This window comes from Alligator mississippiensis, chromosome 1, assembly GCF_030867095.1.
Source record: "Alligator mississippiensis isolate rAllMis1 chromosome 1, rAllMis1, whole genome shotgun sequence".
Taxonomy (NCBI): Eukaryota; Metazoa; Chordata; order Crocodylia; family Alligatoridae; genus Alligator; species Alligator mississippiensis.
Window position 1 is genome coordinate 137,255,354 of NC_081824.1, and position 24,884 is coordinate 137,280,237.

Below are 24,884 nucleotides of genomic sequence, written 5' to 3' on the forward strand. Positions count from 1 at the left end.
CCTAGAGCATGTGTACAGACACCCTTAAGGTGTGTGCTCATGAACAAGTTATCATGCAGTAAGCAGTGTTGGGGATTTAAAGCATATCAGCTGCTCTGCAGTAACGGCATGCTTGTACTCCACAAATACATGAAAACTAAATTGAAATAATGTCGCCCTTAGTGAAATAGGTCTAACATACTGTGTTGTTATACTAAGTTTTCATTTAGTGCAAAATAAGAGCAGGCACGTGGGCAGTTACTGAAGAGCAACTGATGCCTTGTAGGTCCCCACCTTCGTATATCTTGAGGTAACTTGTTCTTGACTGGAGCATCTCTGTGCTCTGACATGGACTACTAAATTTTTTGGATTATTTTATTAGCCATGCATGTTTATAGAAAAAGATATAGACTATGCTTGATCCCGGTGGCATTACTGGATGGGTTATGAATTTTTGCCCCTCTCATTTCCATTCCCAGGCAATATACTGTTCGTTATCGCGAGAAAGGGGAATCGGCAAGGTGGGATTATAAACAGGTGCCTAACCGACGGGCGTTAGTGGATAATCTGATGCCAGACACCATGTATGAATTTGCGGTCCGCATCTCAGAGGGAGAAAAGGAAGGCACGTGGAGTGTTTCTGTTTACCAACGAACCCCAGAAGCCGGTGTGTATTAATGTGTCCTTCAATGTGATATACATTTTGAGACTTTAGATCTAGTTCAGCCACACCTGGCTCTGGTTGATTGATTGATGTATTTTAATTTTTATCTTTTTAAAATGGTCACATTCAAGTTTTTGGAATGTTGGTTTGGGGTGGGAGGGGCCAGAGGGAAGGATACAGGAGGGACATGGCAAATGATATAACCATTACTTCCCACCTTAACTGCTGTTTTTCTGAATATTATCAAATGTTTCACAGCTCCTGCTAGTGCTCCTGAAAATTTAGATGTCTGGCCAGTATCAGGCAAACCAACATCTGTCACTGCATCTTGGGAACCTCTTTCAGAGAGTGAAGGAAAAGTCAAAGGTAGGTTATTACTAGCAATAAGTGTACTGAAAGAGAACTGAAAATACTGAACTCTTGAATTTGTGCTATCATTAGTGAAGCCAGGCTCTGCTGTTGTATAACGTACAATAGTAGGAAGCTGTGCTTCTCTCAGAAAGACTTCTAGCCTGAGGCAGACTTTGATAAAGGGGACTTTTGTGCAAACAGCGGACCATATCAACAGTTTCTTGTTACTGGCAGTCCTTACAGCTGAATGAAATGAGACTTTTCCCCTTTCTAATTCAGGGTCAGCTTTAGCCAAGTGAAGTCCCTAACCTTTTCCTGGGACGATACAAAGTTTTTGCTATTGAAGTGACCTTTGGATCCAAAGGTCTTTGGATGGTTAGGCATGAAAAATAGGATAAGCAACAAAGTACTGAAAAGATTTGTTTCCTGACAATCTTAAATTTATTATTTAAAAGGCTCTTTTTAACGAACAGGCATAAATTGGATTATGCCTGTTCATTAACGAACAGGCATAAAAAAATTACCTCAATTCTTTTTTTTTTTTTTTAAAGGTATGCAACACTTCATGGATATGATATGAAATTTCATGACATGCACTGACTTCTGAGCACTCTACATGCTTTGCCCTAAATTTTCAGAAGTGAATAGTGATTTGGGATGACTCAGTTTGAGTGGCCTTTTAAAGAGGTTGTGTTTTCAGAGATTAAGTACACATTACAAAGACTCCTCTAAGGCCCTACATTTCAGGGATCCACAAACTGCAAAATGACAAATCACTTAGGAACCTTAAGGCCAAATATTTCTTCCCAAGATGCAAAATTAGGGGCATCTTTACATGTGCTCCGGCTAGGGGAGAAGAGTGTTTTAATTATAGCGGCTCTTGGGAACCACTCTAATAAAAATGCCTCCAGCATCTTGTGTATTCAGTGTCCTGCACTTCAAAATGTCAATGGGGAAGCTTTAACTAAAGCTTATTCAAAAGGTTTTAGTTAAAGAGCTCCTGCTGCCACTTTGAAATGCAGGGACACTGAATACATATGACACCGAGGCTGCTGGAGTGTTCTAATTAGAATGCAGCAGCAGACTAGGTTAATCGAGTCTGTTTGATCAAACAGGCTCAATTACTTGAGTCTGCTCCGACACATTCTAATTACATCACGTTGGAGCAGGCATTTGGCACATGTATAGGTGCCCTAGCTTATTAATTCTGTCCATTCCTATATAAATGCCATTAGAATAAAATAGCAATTACTCTTTGCATGCCTAAATTGCGCTTGGACACTGCAGCTGGATTGTTTGGCTCTGACAGGGGGCAAGCTTGGAGCCGAGTCTTAAGTTGGCCTGCCCTCCTGTCTATGCGGCAGTCCACCCAGTCTCACCTGCCATGACTTGGCTGTATCAGTGAACTGGTGGTAAATGCGGGAGACTACTCATTACATGCCCCGATACCAGGGAGTACTATCCACGGCTCTGCACCATCCCTACACTGTGATTCATGCCTCGCAGATGGCATCCAGTATGTTGCTATGCTCCTGGCCTAAAGCCAGGCCAACTTAATCCGATGTCTGATCTCATTCCCTCACACACTCATATTGCCCTCCTCTCACTGGGGCCTCTTGCACTCCACCCTCTCTCACAGGGTCTCTTGCCCACTGCATGATACTGTGCCCCCTTGTCCTACTCCCTTGAGTAGCCCCTTAAACCATCAGGCTTATCTGAGTCATGCCTCGGGTGGCGACACGCAGTCTTTTGGGCCTCTCCCGCAACCCTCACCTGGGTAGTGGCCAGTTGATTCACCGAACGGAGGGCTAACTCTGCCCTAGCCCCTCACTGGGCTCTGTGCACCCCACAACTTGATCTCCTGGGGATTGGCCCATGTGCTGACCTTCTGGCCATCCCACAACTCTACTCAGCACACCCCCTTGGGCTACCCTTCAGGCTGACCCTCAGTCCTACTCAACCCTTGTCAGGGCCTTCTCTACCACCCCATCTCTCTGGGGCTACACAACTATCCCCTCCCTGGGGCCTCCGAGGTCTTTCACCCCTGTAGGTTCAGGTGGCCACAGCTGTGCCTGGCCTTCTTCTTTTCCTGCGGTCTTACACCCCCTGGGCTCGGGTGGCTGTAGCTGTGCCTGGCCCTCTTACCCACAGTGTTGTGGGGGCTGGGGTTATTAAGGCGACCCACTTTTCATCGGGGAGGCAAGCGGTCCTGGTATTTGAGTGGGGCTGTTGCACCACCGGCAGTTCTACCAGGCCTTCCTTCCTTGGCAGAGTTCAGTTTTAGGTCATGCCCAGGACCAGGAGCCTCCAAGCCATCCCCCTGGCTCCTGCCCTTACCTCCAGGATGTTTCACGCCACAAGGGAGCTGGATGGTGCTGCTCCCTTGGCTGCAAGCAGCTAACTGCTGTCTCTGCCTGGCTGACCTTTGTTTGAAAATGACTGCCTTAATCAGGCACCTGGGCTGAAGCAGGCAGCTGACTTCAAGTGGCAGGCACCAAAGGTGCACTGCCCCAGGATCTTACAAGTAATTTACAATTCTGTTGCCCCTGCTCTGTGGATGTGCAAGTTCATGTGCATATGGTGTGCATGCTCAGTGGGCATGCAAGGGCCAGGCAGCTGTGCACACGCATATACTGGTATAGGTCCCAGAAGGAATGAGGAAGACAACAACGTCTCTCCCATGTTTTAGCCCCAATAGCCAAAATATTAAGGTGCTTTCCCATGAAGTAGGAGACCCAGATTCTAGGCCCCACTCACCCAGAGGGTAGAGTTTGAACCTGTATCTCTGGCTTCCTAGAATAGTGCTTCATACACCATACTGCAGGTTGAACAGGGCTCATTAAGGCACACATTCATGTGTTGTTTTCCAGGGCCCACATATCTCCCTTTGTTGGCTGCTTATGGGCCAGCTTCAAAAGCAGTGATAGAGAAGGGCCTGAATAATACGTAACCTGTGGTGTGGTAGATAGAGCATTGTGCTTGGCAAGTTTAAACCTCTCATGGGCAATCACTTAGCTCTTGCAGCTAAAATTCCCCCCTGCTAGATTTTTGTCCAGCAACAATTTTGTGCCTTATGTGCATATCCTGTGTGTGTGCATGTAGCCACATACCCCCCCCAGAAAGTGTGTATTCTTCTGAGTGTGCTCACTTTACACGTGTATACTACATCTGTGCTGTGCCAGTAATACAGTCTTAAACTATATATAAATGACAAAAAGGGCACTTACGTGGCTGGACAGCTGCCATTTGAGCACACAAAAGGTAATAGAATTTCATCTTTAGTAGCCACTTGAAATGCTAGCATTTCATTATATAAACCACATTTTCTGCCGTTAGATTAATTTAGTTAAATTTGTATTAGAAAAAATGTCTTTGCAAAAGGATAGCATAGCGTTTTTAAACCCCCAAATCTTTAGTGTTTAAAAACAAAACTGGGATTGGTTGAATCAAATAATACATTACTAGAGTGGTAACTGACCACGTACCAATAATTGACTCTGTAATTATTTTTTTCTGTTAAGCTTTATTTAGAATACTCAGTTCTCGTCAAAATTATTGTTTGGTATAAATATCAACAATGGGGATTGTTGTCTAAATATTCTTTAGAAAGATTTAACTTCTGTATCCTGTGTACTTAATAAGCTAATTTACTTTATGTATTTTTGTTTAATAGGCTGAATGAATGTTTATTCAACTTACTATATATCATGTCTTTATGCTCCAGCTGTTGACTCGACGTGCATTGCTAATGTATTAATTTTAGTAATGCACGTTCTAATTCATCCTACCCATACAGTCTGTCCGCTGGAAACAGGACTGTTTTCAGTTTCCTCCTTCCAACCGTCTGCCAAATCATTTCAGAATACATTCTTTCATACGCCCCGGCTCTCAAACCATTCGGAGCAAAGTCCATCACCTATCCTGGAAGTACAACCTCTGCCATAATAGATGGTCTACAGCCTGGGGAACGTTATATTTTCAAAATCCGTGCAGCAAACAGGAGGGGGCAAGGTCCTCAGTCTAAAGCCTTCAGTGTTGCTATTCCAGCAAGTAAGCATTCTGTGTTTATGGCTTAGTCTACCTACTTGAGTCATTGTCTTGTCTGTGTTCATTTTTATTGCATTATTTGACATTTTTTAGCATTCCACCAAAGCTGTAGAATTGCAGTTCATTAGCACTGCTTGTTTCATTTCAATAAAAAGTAACAATATGCTTCATAGCTGCTTATCATTAAGCATCTTTGTAATGCATACAAATTGGAACAGAACATTTTTAAAGTAAACATATATCTGTCTGTATTGGTATCCACTACATGAAAATATATATTCTCTTTCCTTTACAAAGTTCTAACTCTACTTTATTACATGAATTATTCCTGACTGTATTTGCAGCATAAATAAATTTCAATTTTAAAAGTTAATTGGCTAAATCCTACAATCTTTACTTAGGCAAAACTGTCAACTCTCTACTTATTACTAAATGTATGTCATTACATTGGTAGAAAACTTGAAATGCTGAAAAGAGTTAATGTGCAGATTAAGAGTTAATGTGCAGATCCTTGGCTGGGGTAAACCAGCATAATGCCATTGAGGTTAAAAAAGCTATGCTGAGTATGTGGCCCCAGTCATTTTCTGTGGTACTCCATTCTTAGATAATAAATTGCTTGTTTGATCCTATGATGATAAAAGAAGGATATTTCTGTTTCCAAATAGATTTATTAATAGAGAAAGTATTATTATCTGGTGTTCTGAAACATGATCTGGCTTTTGCTGGCCGAGTGATACTTTTTTCCTTGGGCTTTTCTTTTTTTGTTGTTGCTATGTTTATATGTAATGTTGTGACTAAAGCAGAGGGTTTTTTTTCCCTTTCTTTTTACAGCAATTAGAGGTGATTTGGATGTTCATCAAAAAACAAACATTCAAGATAATTTGGAGTCTAAGAAATCTGGGAATGCTGCCCCTTCATCCCCTTCTCAAACTTCTTCTGTTTCTTCTCAGAAATTATCCACTTCCTCTAAACATATTGCTGCTCATTCTTCTAGTTCTGTCACTGGTACAGATAAAAAGAGTCATCTTTCTGAGTTTAAGAATAAACTCTTGGCTGGCAGTGGGGTCCTAAATAAGTCACAGCTATCCTCTAAAAAGACAGCAGAGTTGGAACCTGATCCCCAAGCCACTGAAGTCACAGATGAGCATGATTCCTCTAACGAAACTCCAACAACACTACCTAAGACCGAGGATCAGAGGAGACATGTTAGGCTCCTGTCCCCAAGTAGGCCATTCCACTCTGTCCGTTCTTCAGGTAGAATGCCAGCTAGATCACGCACTCCCTCCTTGACAAGGCAGATAAACACAGACAAGCATGGCTCATCATCAATATCCTCCTCCTTATCACAACGCTCCTCCTCCTCTTCCTCAGCATCTTCTTCCATTCCTAAGTACACAGACAATGAAACAAAGCGTCTAAGACAAGACAACCCCAGTACTCCTTCTCCTAAAAACCCTTCCGATAGTCTGCCTGGTGAAAATGTGCATAATGAACTCCTAGACAGTGTGAAGGAAAAACGAGCAAAGCTAGATTCTGTGCCTTTTAAAGACACGGGGTCAAGTAAAACACTGTCTAGAAATTTGGAGAATACTCATTTGGCTTTACCATCAAGTCGGCAATCGGCTGTGTCTCGCAAGGTAGTCCAGAGCCATCGAACTAAACCAGACCCCACTTCTGGGCCAGTTGAATTACCTACCTCATCAAGTCCAAATTCTCAAAGTCATTCACACTATCCCTCTTCTAAATTAGTTCATAGTCACAATGATGATGATAGCAAAGAAACCAGAGATAGAGATGAAAATTCAAATTCCAGACTTTCTTCTCATGATGGAGGATTGTCTCCATCAGCGCAGAAAAGGCTTCCCACAGGTTCCAAGCCTCATGTGTCAAGGGATCCAAACTTTGCCACTGCAGCTGTGTCAGCAAGGACTGCTGTTTCTGTTTCTGCTAGTCATTCTTCAGCTCACTCACGCTTCCCATTTTCTGCTAACCATAAGTCTGTAGGAAAGGATGTTTCCAATGATGGTGATCATTATAGCGAGGACTCAGAAGCAGAACATGAAAAGAAAAGACCAGACTCTTCTGTATTTAGGTCTAGGTCATCTTTAGGACAATCCACATCAGAGCGTTTTAATCTGCCCAGGCACAAGTCATCTCAGACAGCTAATAGATTTCTAAACAGGGTTGGTATTAGCCCAGAATCTAAACTGCAACCCTCTAAATCACCTTATTCTACCATTTCGTCCAAGGTTAATCCTCAGAGTAGTGGACACCTAACTTCAAGCAGTAGGTCTAGTTCCAGTACTGACAAAGAATTGGAAGAGGAAAAACCATTACCTTCTACTATAACACATGACCCCTCACCTTCCTCTTCTAGAGAGTCTTCAGCCGTTTATTCTAAAAGAAGAAGTTCTCAAGTAGATGTTAGTACTCGTCACAGAGAGCCATACCACTCCAGTTCAGAGGATGAACATCGTAGTAGAGAAACAGAGGAAACTCCCACATCACACTCTTTGTCTACAGTCCGTCAGTCTTCATTGCCTGAACAGTCTTCCTCACCTGCTAGAACTAACCATCAAGTAAAAAGTGTTCAGGATCCAAGGTCAAGAACTTCATCATCTTCATCAGCTTCTACTGGGTCTTCATCAAGGTCTGCCACTTCCAAGCGTCAGTATGAAGAGAAGGACAATAAGGAGGTAAAGGAAACCCTGGCTAAATCAAAACAAACTATGCCTTTGTCCAAAAAGCCTTCAACTGAAGGCTCCCATTTCTCATCCCAAAAAACTCTCCATTCAGAACCCAGCTCTTCCCAAAGGGCAAGACCTAGTCAGTCTCAGCTTCAGTCGTCCTCATTAAATTCTAGAGACCAAAGTAATGAAAAACTACAAGAGGATGAGGATGTAGTAGAGGAGGAGGCAGGCGACAGAGTATATGGCCGTTCTGTATTTCCTAAAGATATTTCTTCTAAGAGGATACCTACTTCTTCGTCTCAGGGAAGTTCTACTTCGTCTCTTTCAAAACAGCAACCATCAGGTTCTCAAACTAGTAATGCTGAAGGAAAACACAAAAGTAGACAGGACCCCATAACCTCTTTCAGAGGATCAAGTTCCTCTCTGCCAGTAAGCAGACATACTGGATCCGGGGTAACCACTTCAGGCGAGCAAATGCCAGATTCACATAAACCATCTTCTTCCTATAAACATACATGGTCTGATACTGACTCTGTCAGTGATGCATCAAGAGGCAGTCAGCATAGTAGGGACACTTCTTTATCTTCAAAGTCATCCTCCACTTCTGTGAGACAAACTCATCCTACACACCATTCATATTCCAGGGTCCCTACTAGAACAGCATCCCAAACTGAGAAAAAATACAGTCAGTTTCTGCCAAAACCATCAAAAGTTGAATCTTCTCCAAAAGATCATTCCCTTTCTTTACCTAAATCTCACCAGACAGTTTCAAATGAGGATGATGATCATGATTATAGTGAACATGATCAAAGAGAAGTGGAGGAGAAACCCACATCTTCAGCAGCAAGGTGGTCATCTTCCATTTCTAGAGGCAAAGTTGCTAATGATAAAAGAAAAATGATGGAATCTGTTCTACCTCGCAAAGTAAGTTCTGTAGAAGAAGAGCGTGAGGAAGGGGAGGGTGTGGAGCCTCCCCATTTAAAGCATTCTCTTCCTGCATCGTCACCCAGTTCTGCTTCTGTGGCCTCAAGAGTTTCTCAGTCTCCTAGCAGACAGCATACACCTTCTAAACCAAGCCTGGTCTGGCCACACCTCTCTCCATCTATGTCTGGGCCTTCTCAGCCACATCCTACGCATGCTGCTTCTCCAGCCATTTCTTCATCTTCTTCTCCCTCTCTATCCCCCCGTCAGCGACTACTAAACTCAAGGCTCCGAAGTCCTTCTCAACGTCAGTTCATTAGACCTCCTTACAGACAAGGTAAAATGATGCCGCCTCTGCTTGTTTTTTAATTTGGCTGTCTTAAATGTTGTTTTCCCAACCCCTGTTGGATAAAAGGAAAAGCATCTCATCAGGACACAGATTTAATTATTTATTCTAATGCACTAGGTATCTTTTGGTAGTATCCAGAGATCATAGCTAGAACTGTTTACCTATCACTTGAAAACATGGGGTGCTCAGCTTGAAGCACTTGTCAATCACAGACTTGCAATCTGACCTGGACACACAGACTTTAATGTCTATGTGGATTCTAATGAAGCCAAGAGGGCTCGAGGGGTCTGCCTAAGTGATTTTGATTGTAGAGTCAGGAGCTATGTTTGGAAATCAAACCATACTAATTTTAGACTAAGGACTTAAGTAGGTATGTGCTGAAAGAACATGTGTATGCTAAATACAGCTCTTGGGAAGATTGGACTTTTTGGGCAAAGAACAGGGCTTCTGTGCCTTTTATAAATTACAAGAGATTTTTCTAAGCTCTGAATGAAACCCACTGTTCTGCTCTTTACTCTGCTATGCAAGATGTTTTATTTTGATCTGGTGTGCCTTGCTTTTGCTAGTTCTTAAGAGCTATTTACTCTGGAGGAAATGCAGCTCCTAGGCTACTTGGGATTGTACCACTGGCTACGATTATTTGCCTTGTGGGCAACTAAATTTTGCGTTCTGATATTTTAGTGATTCAGAATATTGGTGCTTGCCATGGGCTTTCTAGCAGAGTGTCTGCTCACAAGCACCTGCTAGTAGTGACTCAAGATTAGAATACTGATTTGTAAGCAAATATATCACATTTGATATTCCTGAACAGTCTCTGTGGCTATTCCTTAGTTAGGAATGCCTGCACTCTCCCCAGTATTCTCACTCAGAATTAGCATTGAACCATACCTCAGTAGTATTTCTGTTTGATTAAGAACTGAGGGGGAGCATTTCCTGCTTGCACTAACATTGGGATAAATTAGACATCATCCTTAATTGTATTTTCCTGAATTACTGTAGTGTAGCTGAGAGGAGAATTGGGCCTAGGGCACATTATCTGATGCTTTTGATGTTTTCACTCTCTGCCTCTTAAAATTGCATAGAAGCTAAGGTCTTGATCTGTGTTCCATGTGCCAATAGCACACTTTCTATTAACTTCAGTGGGAGCAAGACCAAATCTGCTATGTATACTTTAAACAAGCCCATAATTGTCTCATTTGAACAAACTGAAGACAAACAACTCTAGAATCCAGACTGAAAAAATATTTAAATAAATATAAATGTATTTATTTTATAGAAATTTAAAATCCACAGAGCTAAGATATTGCATCTAATATGGTCCATTTTCTCTCAGAAGCTACAAGACGTTACTCACACCAGGTCCAATTCTGCTCTTGAATGCACACAATGGGTTGCCATTCATTTCAAAAGAAGTTCCCTCCTTATAGTACCTGCTTTTGACAGTAATCCTTCAGCTGTGGGTCCACAAGTTAGAACTTGCAAGTGCTGGTGACAGGGCTTTCTCAATAGCAGGTCATCAGTTCTACAATTTCTTGCTGCGAAAAATTCATCAAAGGCCAAGACGGATTTTTTACATAGCATGATGTAAGATGAGATCACTGGAATTCATTAGCAGCTAGTTTCATTGCTAGTGGTCCCTTAATTGTGGCCTTTTCAGGAAAGTTGATTTGAGTGTTATGGGTTCACTTAGAATATTTGCTGTGTAGTTTGGGAATTAATTTAAGGATCTGTAGTACATTTTTTAAAAGGACCTGGATACTATGCTGAGGAGTGCCTTTTCAGTATTTGCAATAGTGATAAGTGGTTTGGGATTCATATTTAATTCTGAATTTTGTGATTATTTGTAATAGTTTCTGGGCCAGGTCTTGTGGTATGCCATGACTACTTTAGGACACAAAGCAGCTGCATATCTTGTTCCAGTAACCAGTTATACCACATTTGTAGTGCACAGTAGCCAAAGAGTGTTCTGCTAAATCTTAGCCTCTGTATTTAATCTGTTTTAACACAGATTTTATGCATTGGGCAGATAGCTTTGTGTGTGAATAATTAAGTGCGGATTCTGAAGACAAAAGTGGTTAGAAAGCCCTCAATGACTTAAAATGGTATTTATTTTTATGAGTCACTCTAATCCTCTCTGTCAAAGTAATTGTGGGAGATACAGTTGTAACAGTAAAACTTGCTTAAATAGCCTTTGCTGTAAAATGTGGTTTGATTCTATGCACAGGTTTAACAATACTGAAGATACTGTGTTTCCCATTTTAGGTTATAATGGTAGGCCCAATCTTACCACAAAAACAAATGGAAATGGAAAACCACTATCTGGTAATAACGGGAAACCAACTGGACAGAAAATAATTAATGGTCCTCAAGGAACAAAGTGGGTAGGGTAACCTTCATTGCAAATTCAAGATGTTTTGACTTTTAAAAAAATTGTACTTTTTTATTATTAGATTTCCTAATAGTCCATTCTGTCCTTCCAAAATAGATGAAAAAATACTGTTTTTATTTGTTGTATGTTTTAAAAGGCTTAATTAAATCTTAATAAATTGGATTTTCAAAGGTACCTAAATTACTCAGCAGCATTAACATCCTTAAGTTCAGTTATGTGTTTTTTTTCAAATTAGTAATGTGATTTGTGTTCTAAAGTTACTTAGGCTAAGTACTGACAGTCCAAAAGCCAGAAGTTTAATTGATTCATTCTTTGCAGGTTAGTTTAAGCTGTGTAGATTGAACAGACATTCCCTTTTGAGTCTGGAAATGCAGCCACATGCTTGCAGTGGCCCAGGCCAGAAGCCAGGGGGTGCAAGAACACACCTGGACTGGAGCAGACAGCTTAGGCTAAACTTGTGGCTGCTTGTGGCCTGCCCACCTTGTGAGGTCAGGTTTGCAGGGGAGGTGCAAAGCAACCTGGGATGCTGGGGGACTGTGAGTAACTTGAATCTGGAGGGGATCTGGGACAGAAGTTTAATACACTGATTTAATCTAAATCAGTTAAGTCTGATACTACATCCATTTAGATTTATCATAAACCAGTTTCAGCCATTTTAAAAGTGGTTTATGTGCACTGAACTTCTGTTGTGTTACCAATTTTAAACTGGTTTCCAGTTTGTGTAATATCCATCCCTAGCCTTAAGGCTTGCCTAAAGAAGGAAAGTGACTATCATGGGTACTGTGGAATAACTCTTTGATAATGCTAATTCCAGAATAGCACCAGAATAAATATGTCTAAACAAGGAATTCTAGAATGCATATAAAGTGTAAATGTACGTCCTATCTTATTTCAGGATAACTTCTCCATTTTGACAATCCCTTGGGCCAATTCCTTAAATATATTTAGATGCTTAACAGGCAGATGTATTTCTAATAACATTTTAAAAAAATGGCTAGATGCTTAACTCCCATTCATTTCAATAGGAAAACCCCAGAAACTTCCTCTCTGCATCTTTAGGCAGCAAAATATCATCTAAGATTAGCTCCTGAATTCTTTTAAAATTTCACCCAACATATTTATAACCAGCCTACATATGGTAATTTTTTTAATATAAGCTCTCACTGACTTTGAGTAATATGTAGCTTCACAAATAGTTAAGAGCATGGATAAAGGGAGGGGAATTAATACATTTCGTGTCATCTTAATTTCATTACTAAGTATTAGTTCAACATTAAAGTGCACTGGATGGAGGATGTTTTCAAAAGAGTCAGTCGGTATAAAAAAACATTCACATGTGCATTTAAAGGAATCCAAAATATTTTGATTTGGCAGTTAATGGAGTGTATCTTTTTTATTAGACTACATGTTAATAATGCCTGGCTTTTCACATGTGAACATTTTGTGTTTTTTCTAACCATATGGGGCCACCTTTGAAAATACTTAAAATTAAAAGACATATAATTAACCAAAGTGTATAGTATATTTCCAAAAAAAATAAAGTATGCTCTTAACTAGCTAACTTGATGAAGGATGTCTTGCATTGAAAGCTTGTCTAACTATTCCAGCCACGCAGTTGGTTCAGTAAAAGAGATCACCAACAAAAATCCTTGTATCTTGCATAATTTGCGGACCATCACAACTACAAGATCATTCTAATACTACCATAACCTGAATTAGGTAACTCAGGTTAAAATATTAGTGAAGAAAGCAATCTGAGTTTTAACTGCTACCTCAAGTTTTAAAACCCAAGTTCCCTTAAGTGCTCTTCTAATCTGAATTGACTAACCTGGGTTAAAGATCCATCTTTTTTTGCATTTCAGAGCTATATTACAAGTGTAAGAGCCTGGGCACACAAACCATTTACACCAGTGTAATTTACATTAACTCTGTACACCAATGTAATTTAGGAAAGGGCCTGGATGGACAAACAAGCAACTATTCCATGGCTTGTCTTAGGCACTATTTCAGCATTTCACCACTAGGTGGCAGAGGACCAAGTAGTAGCCTGTTTACATTTAGGAAATGCATAAGCTGTGGTCATACAACATCTAAATTGATGTCATTTTCACCAGTGTAGTTTTACCCCTGATTTTTCTTTGGGTGATTCTATACTAGATTCAAGTAAGGCTATATTCTCGTTCTCAATTCTTAACACCAGTGTGAAGGCTGATTACACAGGTATAAGATCATAAGAAATAGGGCTGGAAGGGACATGACTAAACCATCCAGGCAGTATCTATTTAACCTGCCCTTGAAAATTTCCAAGGACAAAGATTCCACAACTTCTCTGGATAGCCCATACCAATGTTTGACCAGAAAGTTCTTCCTAATCTCCACCTCAGTTTCCTCTGCTGCAGTTTAAAGCCACTGCTCCTAGTCCTGTCCCCTACAGCTGCAGAAAAAAGGTTATTTCCATCCTCTTTTATAATCACCCTTCAGATATTTGAAAGTTGTTATCAAATCCCCCTCTTAGTCTTTTTTTCAACAGACTAAATTACAGTAGGTTGTGTCCAACCTCTATGAGCCATTTTCAAAAGCCCTTAAGTCTTCCAATAATCTTAGGCTTCTAAGGGAATGGTTCTCAAAAAGTAATAAGGGACCTAATTGCTAATTATGCCCATGAAAATCTCTTTATAAGTGATTCTGTTACTTGTCAAAAACATATTTCAAATCCATGTTTTTCCAGATTTTAAGAATACAGTAACATTTATTATCACATTCTTTCATGTTATAGGAGTTTCAGTGTATGTTGTTTTTAGATTGTAGATCTTGACCGAGGGCTGGTATTAAATACTGAGGGAAGGTTTCTCCAAGATTCCCAAGGAAAACCTCTCCGAGTGAAGCTGGGAGGAGATGGGCGCACTATTGTGGGTAAGTAAGGGAAAAAATAAAGTGTGTCCATACAGATGGTGTAAAAACTTTCATAAACTTGACAAAACTAGCATAGTGGTTTATTAAGGGTGAGGCTGTAGCCCAGTCTACTGTGGCTACTGGAGGGAATAATGGGAAATAAAAGCCATTGACACCTAGTGTGACCACGTTGTTGTGCCCTACATGGCAGCCAGAGTGAAGAAGGGTCATTTGCCATGTAGTGTCTGCCTCCTTACCACTGGGCAGGGAAGGTTAAAGCCTTGACTAGTCTAAGCCCCTCTCCCCCGAGCTCCAGTCAACATTGCTGAGCCACAATGAGGAGAAATAAACTGAACCTTAAATTGAATTGTATTAAATTACTTCCTTGGAGGAGCAAGAAGGGTAATAATTCCTAATCACAGCTGTTTCTGGGATGACTTAACTGTAAAGCACCCTTTACTCAGGTGGGGTATAGGCAAGAGTCCAAATGAGTCCTTGGTCAGCTCCAAAGTCCATTTGAGCCTAGCAGGCTAGTTTAGTTAAGGCACACCAACTTCTTATGCCAACAATGCACAAGAGAGCATCATATCCAGACACCTTTGACTATCCAGCTGGAATGACCAGGTACCAGTTTACAGTTGGGTGGACTGGGGACAGGATTCAGGACAAATATAGAGCAAGATTCAAATATATACATCCAGTTATGCAGCAAGACATCATATCACTCTCTGCCATCGCACCCCAGCTGAGACCTCCCTATTTGTATTGAAGTATTGTGCTCTGAGACTCTGATTAGGATACTGGAGCCCTGTAGGACTAGATACTGTACAAACAGGAAGGGAAGCACAGCCCCTGCCCTGTAGAGCTTGCAGTTTTATTCTCTTCAACCTACAAATGGGAATGGCTATAAAATTTACTGTAATGAAAGTATTAGCATGCTCCTGCATTCAGCTTGAAATCACCCCTATACCCAGCTGTCCATGCTAGTAGTTGGAATGATTTCACATAGGTGGTTTTACATGGATACAATTATTTGTTGCAGCTTGCCACTTGTGAGCAAGACCACATCTTCTATGGACAGAAACCCTTTAATATTATGTGTCAAGAGTCATCAGCATGGTGTTCTTGGACTTCCTGGAGCTGGCAGAGTTAGATGCAAAATGAGCATAAGATATGTTCCTCTCCCTAGCTGGCCCGAAGAGTTATAGTTGGCTCCCCTCAATCCATCCTAGTTGCTACCATGATTAGTTGCCAAACACAGAAAAGAATCTGAATGTCTGCCTTCATATTTGCCAACCAAACTTTGTCCCAGATATGCATCTGTTTGTGATCTGGCCACCAGACTAAGTCAGAGATGTGTATCTGGAATGACTTTTTCCCTGAGGTGAACTTTTAAGTCATTGATTACTGCGTGTGTTTAAATGTTATATCTGCCGTATTTTAGGCAGTTTGTTAAACGGACATAGAAGCCCAAAGCCCACTTCACTTAAAGGCATCTAAGTGTTACCTGTGTCTAAATGTAACTATGTGCATTACTAGACTTGTAGTCCTTGTACACTATAGTAATTCTGTTCCTTCTGAGCAGACATGCAAGTTCCAAAGGAATTGGAGAAAAACTAGGTAGACTGCCTGTTTGACTCTCCCAGTCTTTAGTTCAGTAGCTAAATGGTTAGGGCACATGGCCAGGAAGTGAGATCCTCCTCTCTCCTGGTGTTTGGTCTCCTTAGCCAGAAAGGGATTGAACCTACATCTCCTACTTCCCAGCCAAGCGTGCAAACCAGTCAAGAATATCCTCTATCTTAATGTTGAAGCTGACCTAGTAGACAGGCAAGAGTGAAAGCTAGATGGGGCCACAGGAGAGAAATCCAGAGGGGGTATGGCTCAGTGAGATGAGGCCTGCCCTAGAAAGGAGGGGCCCCTGGGTTGTAAAAAAAAAGGCTCCTAAAAAAATATTTTTGTCTTAAATGTGGATAGCTCTTTTTAGCAGTCAGATAAACTATTTGTAGTAAATAGGCTATTTATATGTCAAGTACAGATATTCAGGATGTTAAATTGGGTTCAAAATGGCCCCCCCAATTTAAAAGTAGCTCATCCTGGTGCTGACCTTACACTTACAGATCCAGTCTCAGTGACTGGCAGTCAGTCTAAACCTGCAACTGAACAGAATTTCCATGCACACAAACCAAAAATTGCAAAACCCAGTTTAAGATAAACCTGGATCTATGTAATATCAGACTCATTTGATTTAGATCAAACTGGTGTGTGGACCTTCTGTCCACTTCCCCTGCGCAGCCCAGGGTTAGGAAAACCCAGGCACTGGCCACAACCCTGGGGCTGCTCTTTTTATTCCCTCCTTCTCCTGGACTGGGCTATTTTTTGCCCCGTCCCCTTGTTCGCCCCACCAGCTAGTGCTCATAACTCCCATCCCACAAGTAGCTCCAGGTGCAGCTGCTTTTATGAGTGTTTGCCACCACTGCAGCTGAACAAGTAAGTCCCAGTGGCAGCAGGATTGGGAAGCATGGGGGTATAGGTTCACTGTGGGGGGCTGCACGCCAGCCCACCCCACCCCACCCCCAAGTCGCATCTGCTCCTCCTACCCCACTGTGGGTTGCCAAGGCACGGCAACTTCTGAACCTTGGTCCCCCTACCCTTCATGGGTCACGCCTGCTTCCCCCACTTCACCTGTGGGTCACACCTGTCCAACTATCTCACCCGTGGTTCACGTCTCCTCCCATCTCCTGGCAGACCCTCGATCCCCTCCAGCCTGCTGGACTCCCAACCCCTTGGCTAGCCTCCCTATCCCACTGTATCTGGGATTGTGCAGCCATTTTGAATCGATTTAATCTTCCCCTAATGTCCCTGAATGTCTGTACTTAGCCATAGTGTTTAGCATGATGTTATTTGTTTTGTGAATAATCTGTTAATAGACAATGCTTAGAATGTATTTATTGTCCAAAATGGATTCCTGACTACCTTTTGCAAACATAGTTTGTTCCAGGGGTTGCTTTGGCAATGTCATTGACTCTTGGTTACTCAGTATTTGAGATTCATGGTAAATGATTAATCCTTTAAATCCCCTGTTGTTATATCTGTTTCCAGCTGTAATGAGTTTATGCAGAGATGGTAAGCCTTCCATTACAAAAAGCCGAGCCCTATATTTTCATGCATATATCAATATTGTAGTTTACATGGCATGACATTCATTAAGTAGGCTCCAGGTGGTACCTATGCTTTGTGCTAGATCCTGGTGTGGTATGTCCAGGGCTGAATTTCATCATTTAAAAAAACTCCCCAAAAATTCAGATAAACAGATGATCTTTCTGTGACTCACAGATCCTTCATGCTGAAATATCTTTTGTGATAATGTGGCAGGAAGGGTACTGCTTTGGAAATGGCAGTCAGAATCAGGCAAGCAGATAGGACAGATAGATACAGTCTCCTTAGGGTAAGTGGGAGGGCCCAGCCCTTTGAGCTGCTGATTACTCCTACAGATGCTGACTATGTTCAGTTCCCATGGAAGTAAATCAGAGTTGACAACATGTAGCTCGTGTTCAGCACATCACTGAATCTGTCTCCTACAGGACTAGGACCTAAGCCTGTGTTTTTATGTAGCAACATTGCCACTGTATTATATTTCTATCTGCTTTATCAATTGAACAGCTGCTAAAAATGGAGAGTGCTGTGGTCTGAGGCTCTCCTGAATCATTGCTGTTTCTTCTAGGTGTGGGACTTTTAGGTTCCTAAGGGAAACTTACTTCTGTGACATCTCCATTACAAGAGGTTTGCCACTTTATGGGGGCCCGTTGCCCTGATCCTTGGCTATTTAATGTTTCTTCTGTCATTGGGGTTCTTCTATGGGAATCTATGAATGATAAATAATATGAGTTAAGCACCCTCAAGACTGGTAGTAAAATGTTTGTTGTTGTTTTTCTTTCATAGATGAAAAGGGTGCTCCGCTTGTGAGTCCTGATGGATTGCCTTTGTTCGGACATGGGAGATTTAGTAAGCCTGTAGCAAATGCCCAAGATAAACCTATTATAAGCCTTGGAGGGAAGCCATTGATTGGCCTTGAAATGGTTAAAAAAACAACTCCTCCTCCCACGACTACGACTCCTACAACAACCACTACCACGACTACCACAACAGCTACCACCACCACAACTACTACTACAACAACTACACCTGAACCAACAACTACGGAGCCACTGACTGAGAAACCACAACCTACTTGTCCACCGGGCACCTATGCCCAGTATGATGATGATGGCAGTTTGGTGTTAGGGTTTGATGGCTTGCCTGAATGCAGTGTAGAAGGTAACATCATATCCTTTGATATAAGCACAAAAGGTATGAATAGTGTATGTGGTGGTTACAGCACAGTTACTAATGTTAAAAAACAAAACAAAACACACATACACACACACTTCCTATCCCCCTCCATCTACCCCGCTTTTTTAAAGGGATCTTTTGTCAATAAAGTAAGAAAAAGTTGATCAGAAAACCTGCCAGGAGTAGATATTTGACCCAAGTGAGATTTTTTTGCCAAAATGTTTTTCCATTGGAAAAAAGGCCAGTTTGTTGAAACCTGAACTATTCAAGGAAATGTATTCGTTTCAAATGCATTTTCATGATGGAGGTTTCTCAGGTCCAGGATACAATTTCTGGTCCAAAGCAGAGTGTGTGAGACCCCAGAACAGCATGTTTCAACTGTGTTTAAGACTCTCGCTCAGGATGCAGAAGAGCCAGAGACAAATCCCTACTCTGAGTCAGGCAGAGTGTGGCCTCAGACATCAGCTTCCCACATTCCATTTCTCATGTGATTTTCTTTTTCTTGAAAATTTTTGAAAAGTCTCATTTTTGTTGCAATGTGGAACATAATCAAATATTAACACCTTGAAACTTTCTGTGAAACAAAATTCTTGTTTTCTTGCCAGCCCGAACTGTTACAGTGTCAAGCATGGATATAATGTGTTACTCCCGAGAGCTGGGGAAAGACCACCCTTGCTCTGTGTGTGTAAAGTAAAGCAATCAACAGAACTTCCTTTCCACATGTTAAACATAAGATTAGTCTCATTGCAGGTCATTACACCTTTTTTATAATAATGCAAGGTAAAAACATTTGTACTTGCATCCCTTGTTTTGGGCTTGACTCAAAGTTAATGGTGTTAAGCTTGGTCTTAACACCAATAACTTCCACCCATTCATTAAGTGAATTCTGCAACAGAAACCAGCTATTTATATTTTAAAATTTCGTTAGACACTGTTTTCAAAACCATCCCATTGAACTCTATAGGTAGGTAGTCTTCAATTGGATTTAGAAATAGGTAATACAGATGTAACTAGGGGAACCAGACTGCCAATATAAAGAGCACAGTTGAGATGGAAAGAGGAGACATGGTCAGCTGACAAACTCAGTGGTTGAAACAAGAAAACCAAAGGGAGAAGATTGGATTTCCCCCAACCCAGCTGGATTGGGTGAGTATTTTGTTGATTTGATTTTTTTTTTTTTATTGCCTTGTAGAGAGCTGATGATTAGTAATAATCTTGTATTCAGTTTTTATTGATGTCCATGTGTAAATATGCATGTGTAAATGCATGCACGTGCACATGCATGAACGTGCAGAGAAAAAGGAATATTAAATATAATCTCTCTGCTACAGTGGATGCTTCTTGATTTGCTGCTTTTATTTATAGCAGTAATGCAGTTTGCAGTATTCTCTTGGTTTCAGACGGGAGAATTATAGCAAATTGCTCTGTTTTAATTTGGGTTAGGATTTTAAAAGGAACCTGTGAGTGATGTGAATTTAAGTTCAGTTTGGGCACCCAGCTCTATTATAGTATCCCAGTTTTGCCCGAGGCAGTGCTATGCTGAGACGTGGTGTGCTCATGCATACAGGCACATTAGAGCGTGTGTGTGTATGTGTATGCTAATAAGCTGTAGCCCTCACAGAGCAATGCCACACTGGCACAAGCGCCCTGATTCTTGTTTGAGAGCTCATACCTCCTAGGCTATCAGCCTAATAGTTGTATGTCTTATAAGAGTGCTGTCAATATATAGACGGAGATTTCTTGGGAAAAAACAACCTTGTCTTCTAAATGCAGTTCCCAGAATACCTGCTCCCAGAATACCTGCATGTTGATCTGCATGAAAAATTGTACCTTTGATTGCCTCATGGGAATGAGAAGGAGAGATGCACCCATTTTTCAAAATGTAGAACAGCTTCTAGAAGCCATTGGCTGTTTACTTTTAAATCAAGATGCCACAAAAAAAAGCTTTCTCTTTTTTTCCTAAGTGCAACAAACAATATGCAGTCAGGGGCCAGTGATAGATTTAAGATATGCTATCCCACAATCTACAAAAGCTAGAAATAGGTGCTAGATGATAGTGGAAATATATGAACTTGCAGCTTTCCAGGAAGTCTTTGCTTATAGTTCTGGCAAATCACCGTGCCGTACTTGCATAAGGACCATGCAAGTCAGCTTCCATGGTCCTCATCACCGTAGCTTCTGAGCACCTCCCACTCCTTAAAGCATTTATGATCATAACCTCCTGGTACGGTAGAGAAGTGCAGTTATCCCCATTTTATAGAGGGGAACCTGAGGCACAGACTAGGCCTCAGATCCTCCAAGGCATTTTGGCAACCTAGCTTCCACTGAAATCAGTGAGGTAGGTGCCTCAAATACTTTGAGAAGTCTGGACCTAAGGGTTATGCAAGAAATTCAGAAGAACAGGAAATTTAACACCAGTTTCCCAAGTCTCATTTTAGCATCCTAATGCTAAGTCCTCTCTAGATCATGGCATGGTATCGTGGTATTACAATATTGGGAAAGATCACTGCAATTAACTTAAAACATTTCTAGTAATTATAATATTTTGTTTCTCTGAGATGTCTTGTAGTGGATCCAAGAAAAAAATATCACAAAGACTGAGGCATGTGGTATTTGAATCTTGATAATCAAAACACCCCTTCTGACAGATGAAAGTTTTTCCTAATATAGCTCTATACCTATAAAAGGTTTATAGCTCTTGTTAAAAAATTGTTGGAAGCTCTGATCTGGCCAAACACATCCATTCAGGTAGACCCGTGTGCCTATACAGAATCCTATGAAAAAGGCCTAAAACATGTGTGATATGACCTCACTGCATATTTCATGAGTTACATGCTCTGTAACCATGCCTTTGAGATAAGTAGCTTAACTTTTTGTGGCATTGCCAATTGTAAGACAGCTGAACCAAACTTGTGCTTTAAAAAACCTGTTTACCTCACTGACTGCATCAAGAATTCCCTTCATATCTTTTCTGGTCACTATTTTTTTTAGAAAAGCACTTTTGTGTTCTTATTTGTTCTTTGTATATTGTTGCTAGTTTTTTTTTCATGCCTTCATTGAAGTGCTGTGTTTTACAGTATTAGTAACTTTTTTTTTTACTGTAGTTATTTAATACAGCTGTTCTTTAAGTGGTGGGAATGGGGACAGATGTCATCTTAATTATTTTTACTGCTATTACTACTGCCTAAGTCAGGCCAACTCTCTCTTTGGCACTCCTTTTGTTATCTCTCTTCCCTTATTTTGCAGTCTAGCATACTTTTGTTAATGTTTCCTTGAACTCCTCTGTCTCTCTTCCTCTTTATTAGAGGAACACATATTTCAGGTACAGTCTAATTTGAAAAGAAAATTCAAGTGAAATCTATTGGCACGTTGTCTAGCATGTTCTGTTTTCTTCCTTCCTCTCACATTGTCTCTCACTCTCTTTTTCTTTTCCTCTTTTCTGGCAATTCAGTGATGAATTATGTTTCTTAGATGCCCTCTACATATTATATTGATGCATCAATTAACATGTTAATAGCAGCATAAATGGATTGGGTGTCACCAGTGCATCAGATTTAAAGTGCCACAAAATGGGAAATGAGCCATAAAAATGTTCTACAGATAATTCTTACATTTGTGTAGCCGTAGCTGACCGTTGGCTCATTGTCCAAGCGGTCTTGAAATGGTGGGGACAGTATAGCCTTGTTAATGAGGTGCTGTGCCCAGGTTAGTTAACCATGCCTGAGAGGCTGAGTGTTATTAACCTAGACAACCTGACCTGCTTCAAGTACAGGGCCTTGTTCTGACCTAGTTTAGATACCTTTCTACAGCATTGCACTGTGCCATGCAGACATGACCTAAGGTCAGATTCTTTTCCCTTTCATATGAGGTAGCACCCTGTCCCACAAGCATACCCACTGACTTCAAAGATTGTTCATGGAGTCATGGTGTACAAGTGTGCTGCATGCACACAAAGGTGTCAGAAGCTGGCCCTAAAAGTACTTCCTTTTCTTTAGTGGCTGAATTTTATCTTAAGTTTGAAGAACATTAAAAATAGGTATTTCTTTTCTTTCCAGCATTCACTTCATTAGGAGGGCTGACCCAAATGCTGTTGCTTGCCAGAGGCACTATATTAGCCATGGATCAAAACAGATCTATAGAAGACCTTATTATGTGTTGCATAAAAATAATCGTATGTGTTGCCAGAACTTTGCTGCCCGTGCATCCAAGCGAAAGTCTGAAAGGAAAGGATGTTGTCTCAACCCCATTGCTTACATATTATATAGCTTGGGAGCTATTAATCCTTACTTTGGAGTTTAAAAGATTTCTGTGGCATTTTCATTTAGCTCCTCTGCACTCAGCTTGGCCAACATTTGACACGCAATAAAACAGTCTTCCCTGATGTGAGGAATATGCTTAAAGAGCCAGGTCCACCATGATGCCTATTTAACAACTACTATATTATATTTGAAAAAGAATAAACAATTGCTGCTTATGGTGCTACGAAAATGTCCCAAACATTTCATGATACTCTGTCCTGAGTGTTTCCAAAGGATGTTTTTGCACTGTCTATCTCTTCAGTCACATTCTGGAAATACACACCATCCACTTGAATGAAACAGCTAGTCTGCCAGAACTTGATATTTTGTCACCATCTGCACTTGGCTTCTAAACAGTCTCAGGCTGTTAATGCTGGAAATGCCACCGCATATTCTACGAATTTATTGGCAAAGCCTGTTAAATATTTGGCAGAATATTTGCTCATCCCAGCAGATCCTATTATCAACATTTCTGCAGATTTAGCAACATTTAACATAGAAATGAATCTGGCAGTCCAGGCTTAGTTTGTCAGCAAAACTGTCCAAGCAACCCAACTGTTTTGCTCTACTCTCACTGGTCAAAAAGGTGTGATTTTAACCCCTTGTTAGCTAGCATATGGTAAAATTCAAGTGGAGGCAAAGCAGATGGTAGATTTCATGCAGGCTGATAAATCAAGGTAAATGCCAGTGAAGAGCTGACTAAGGAGCAGCATTCAAAAAATCATAGGAAAGCGGGGCTGGCAGGAACCTCACAAGATCATCTTGTGCAGTGCCTTGCTCAAAACAGGATCATTCTTGGCTAAACCATCCCAGCGAAGTGTCTGTCCAACCTGCTCTTGAAAATTTCCAGGGATGGAGATTCCACAACTTTAGGTAGCCTGTTCCCATGCCTAACTATCCTCATGATCAGTGTGGGAGGGGCTGACAGAGGAGCTACAGCAGCCATAACTAGGGGTGGGCATGCAGGGCACCAGCACCGGATGCTGCCTTAGAGGGAGCACCACAGAGGGTCCCTAGAGATTTTGAGGGGCAGCAACAGCCAGCAGCAGGGCACTATGCCACATCTGGGGGTGGGAAGACCCTTCTCTCACTCCCATACTTGTCTTACCCCTTCTCTTGCTGTTGAATTCCCTTCTGCCCATCCTTGCCTGCAAGGTGAATTAGTGGCACTCAGCAGTGATGATAAGTGAGAGTACTCAGTAGTAGAAGTAGTGGTGGCAGCTGCAGTAGAGGGTGCAGGAGTACCCAGCTTTACTATGCTGAGGCATAAAAGCACCAGGTTTGGAAAACACTGGCCCAGGGCACAAAACCTGCTGGTTACATCTCTGAGCAGCAGTCAGCATAAACATGAGAAAAACTTCAAGTAGATTTTTTTAAAACTAAGAACTACTGCTATTTCAACGCCATAGTTGATGTTAAAGAAATCCAACCTCAAGAACTGGGAGAACTCAACCTGGCCAAGTGCTAACATGATGTCTGTTGGATTATGAACGTGATGAGAGATTTATTAACTGAGCAGTAGGAAAGAGTGAAATCTGCTCGCTCACAGTTTCCAAGCTTCCTATGTATCTGAGCCTCCAAATTTACCTGGCAGTCTGTGTTAAAAAAAGAATGAGGGAGCGTATGTACATTATAAATATTGGCCTTCCTGGCTGGCTGTGTTGCAAAGATTCATTGGATTCATGCAAAAAGCTATTGGATTGCTGGTGAGCCTGGTAGAGAACAAGTGGACATTCATTACTGCATATGCTTGATGACTAGCTGCAGCAGTGCAACATGAGAAAATCTCAGACTTCTGCTATGTTAAAATCTCACAAGAATGAATTAATTTCCTGTATTTTCTAAGTTTATTTTGGCAATAAAATCATTGCTATATTATTGAAGTTGTATTTTTTAATCTGAGTGTACTAGCAAGAAATAGACATTTTATGTTTGTATGTTCATTGCTTAGTTCTAAAATGAGATAAATAAAATA

At 41.1% G+C, this 24,884-nt stretch overlaps 1 protein-coding gene across 1 annotated transcript in view; it reads left to right on the top strand.

Annotated features, from left to right (window-relative positions):
* Window positions 1-24,884, top strand: part of FNDC1 (fibronectin type III domain containing 1) — a 129,957-nt gene that overhangs the window by 67,555 nt on the left and 37,518 nt on the right. Inside the window, exons 5-11 of the mRNA XM_006260531.4 lie at window positions 459-646; window positions 902-1,009; window positions 4,856-5,044; window positions 5,873-8,989; window positions 11,264-11,382; window positions 14,192-14,303; window positions 18,222-18,596. Of these exons, the coding sequence (XP_006260593.1) occupies window positions 459-646; window positions 902-1,009; window positions 4,856-5,044; window positions 5,873-8,989; window positions 11,264-11,382; window positions 14,192-14,303; window positions 18,222-18,596 (4,208 nt within the window). The remainder of the gene's footprint in view (window positions 1-458; window positions 647-901; window positions 1,010-4,855; window positions 5,045-5,872; window positions 8,990-11,263; window positions 11,383-14,191; window positions 14,304-18,221; window positions 18,597-24,884) is intronic.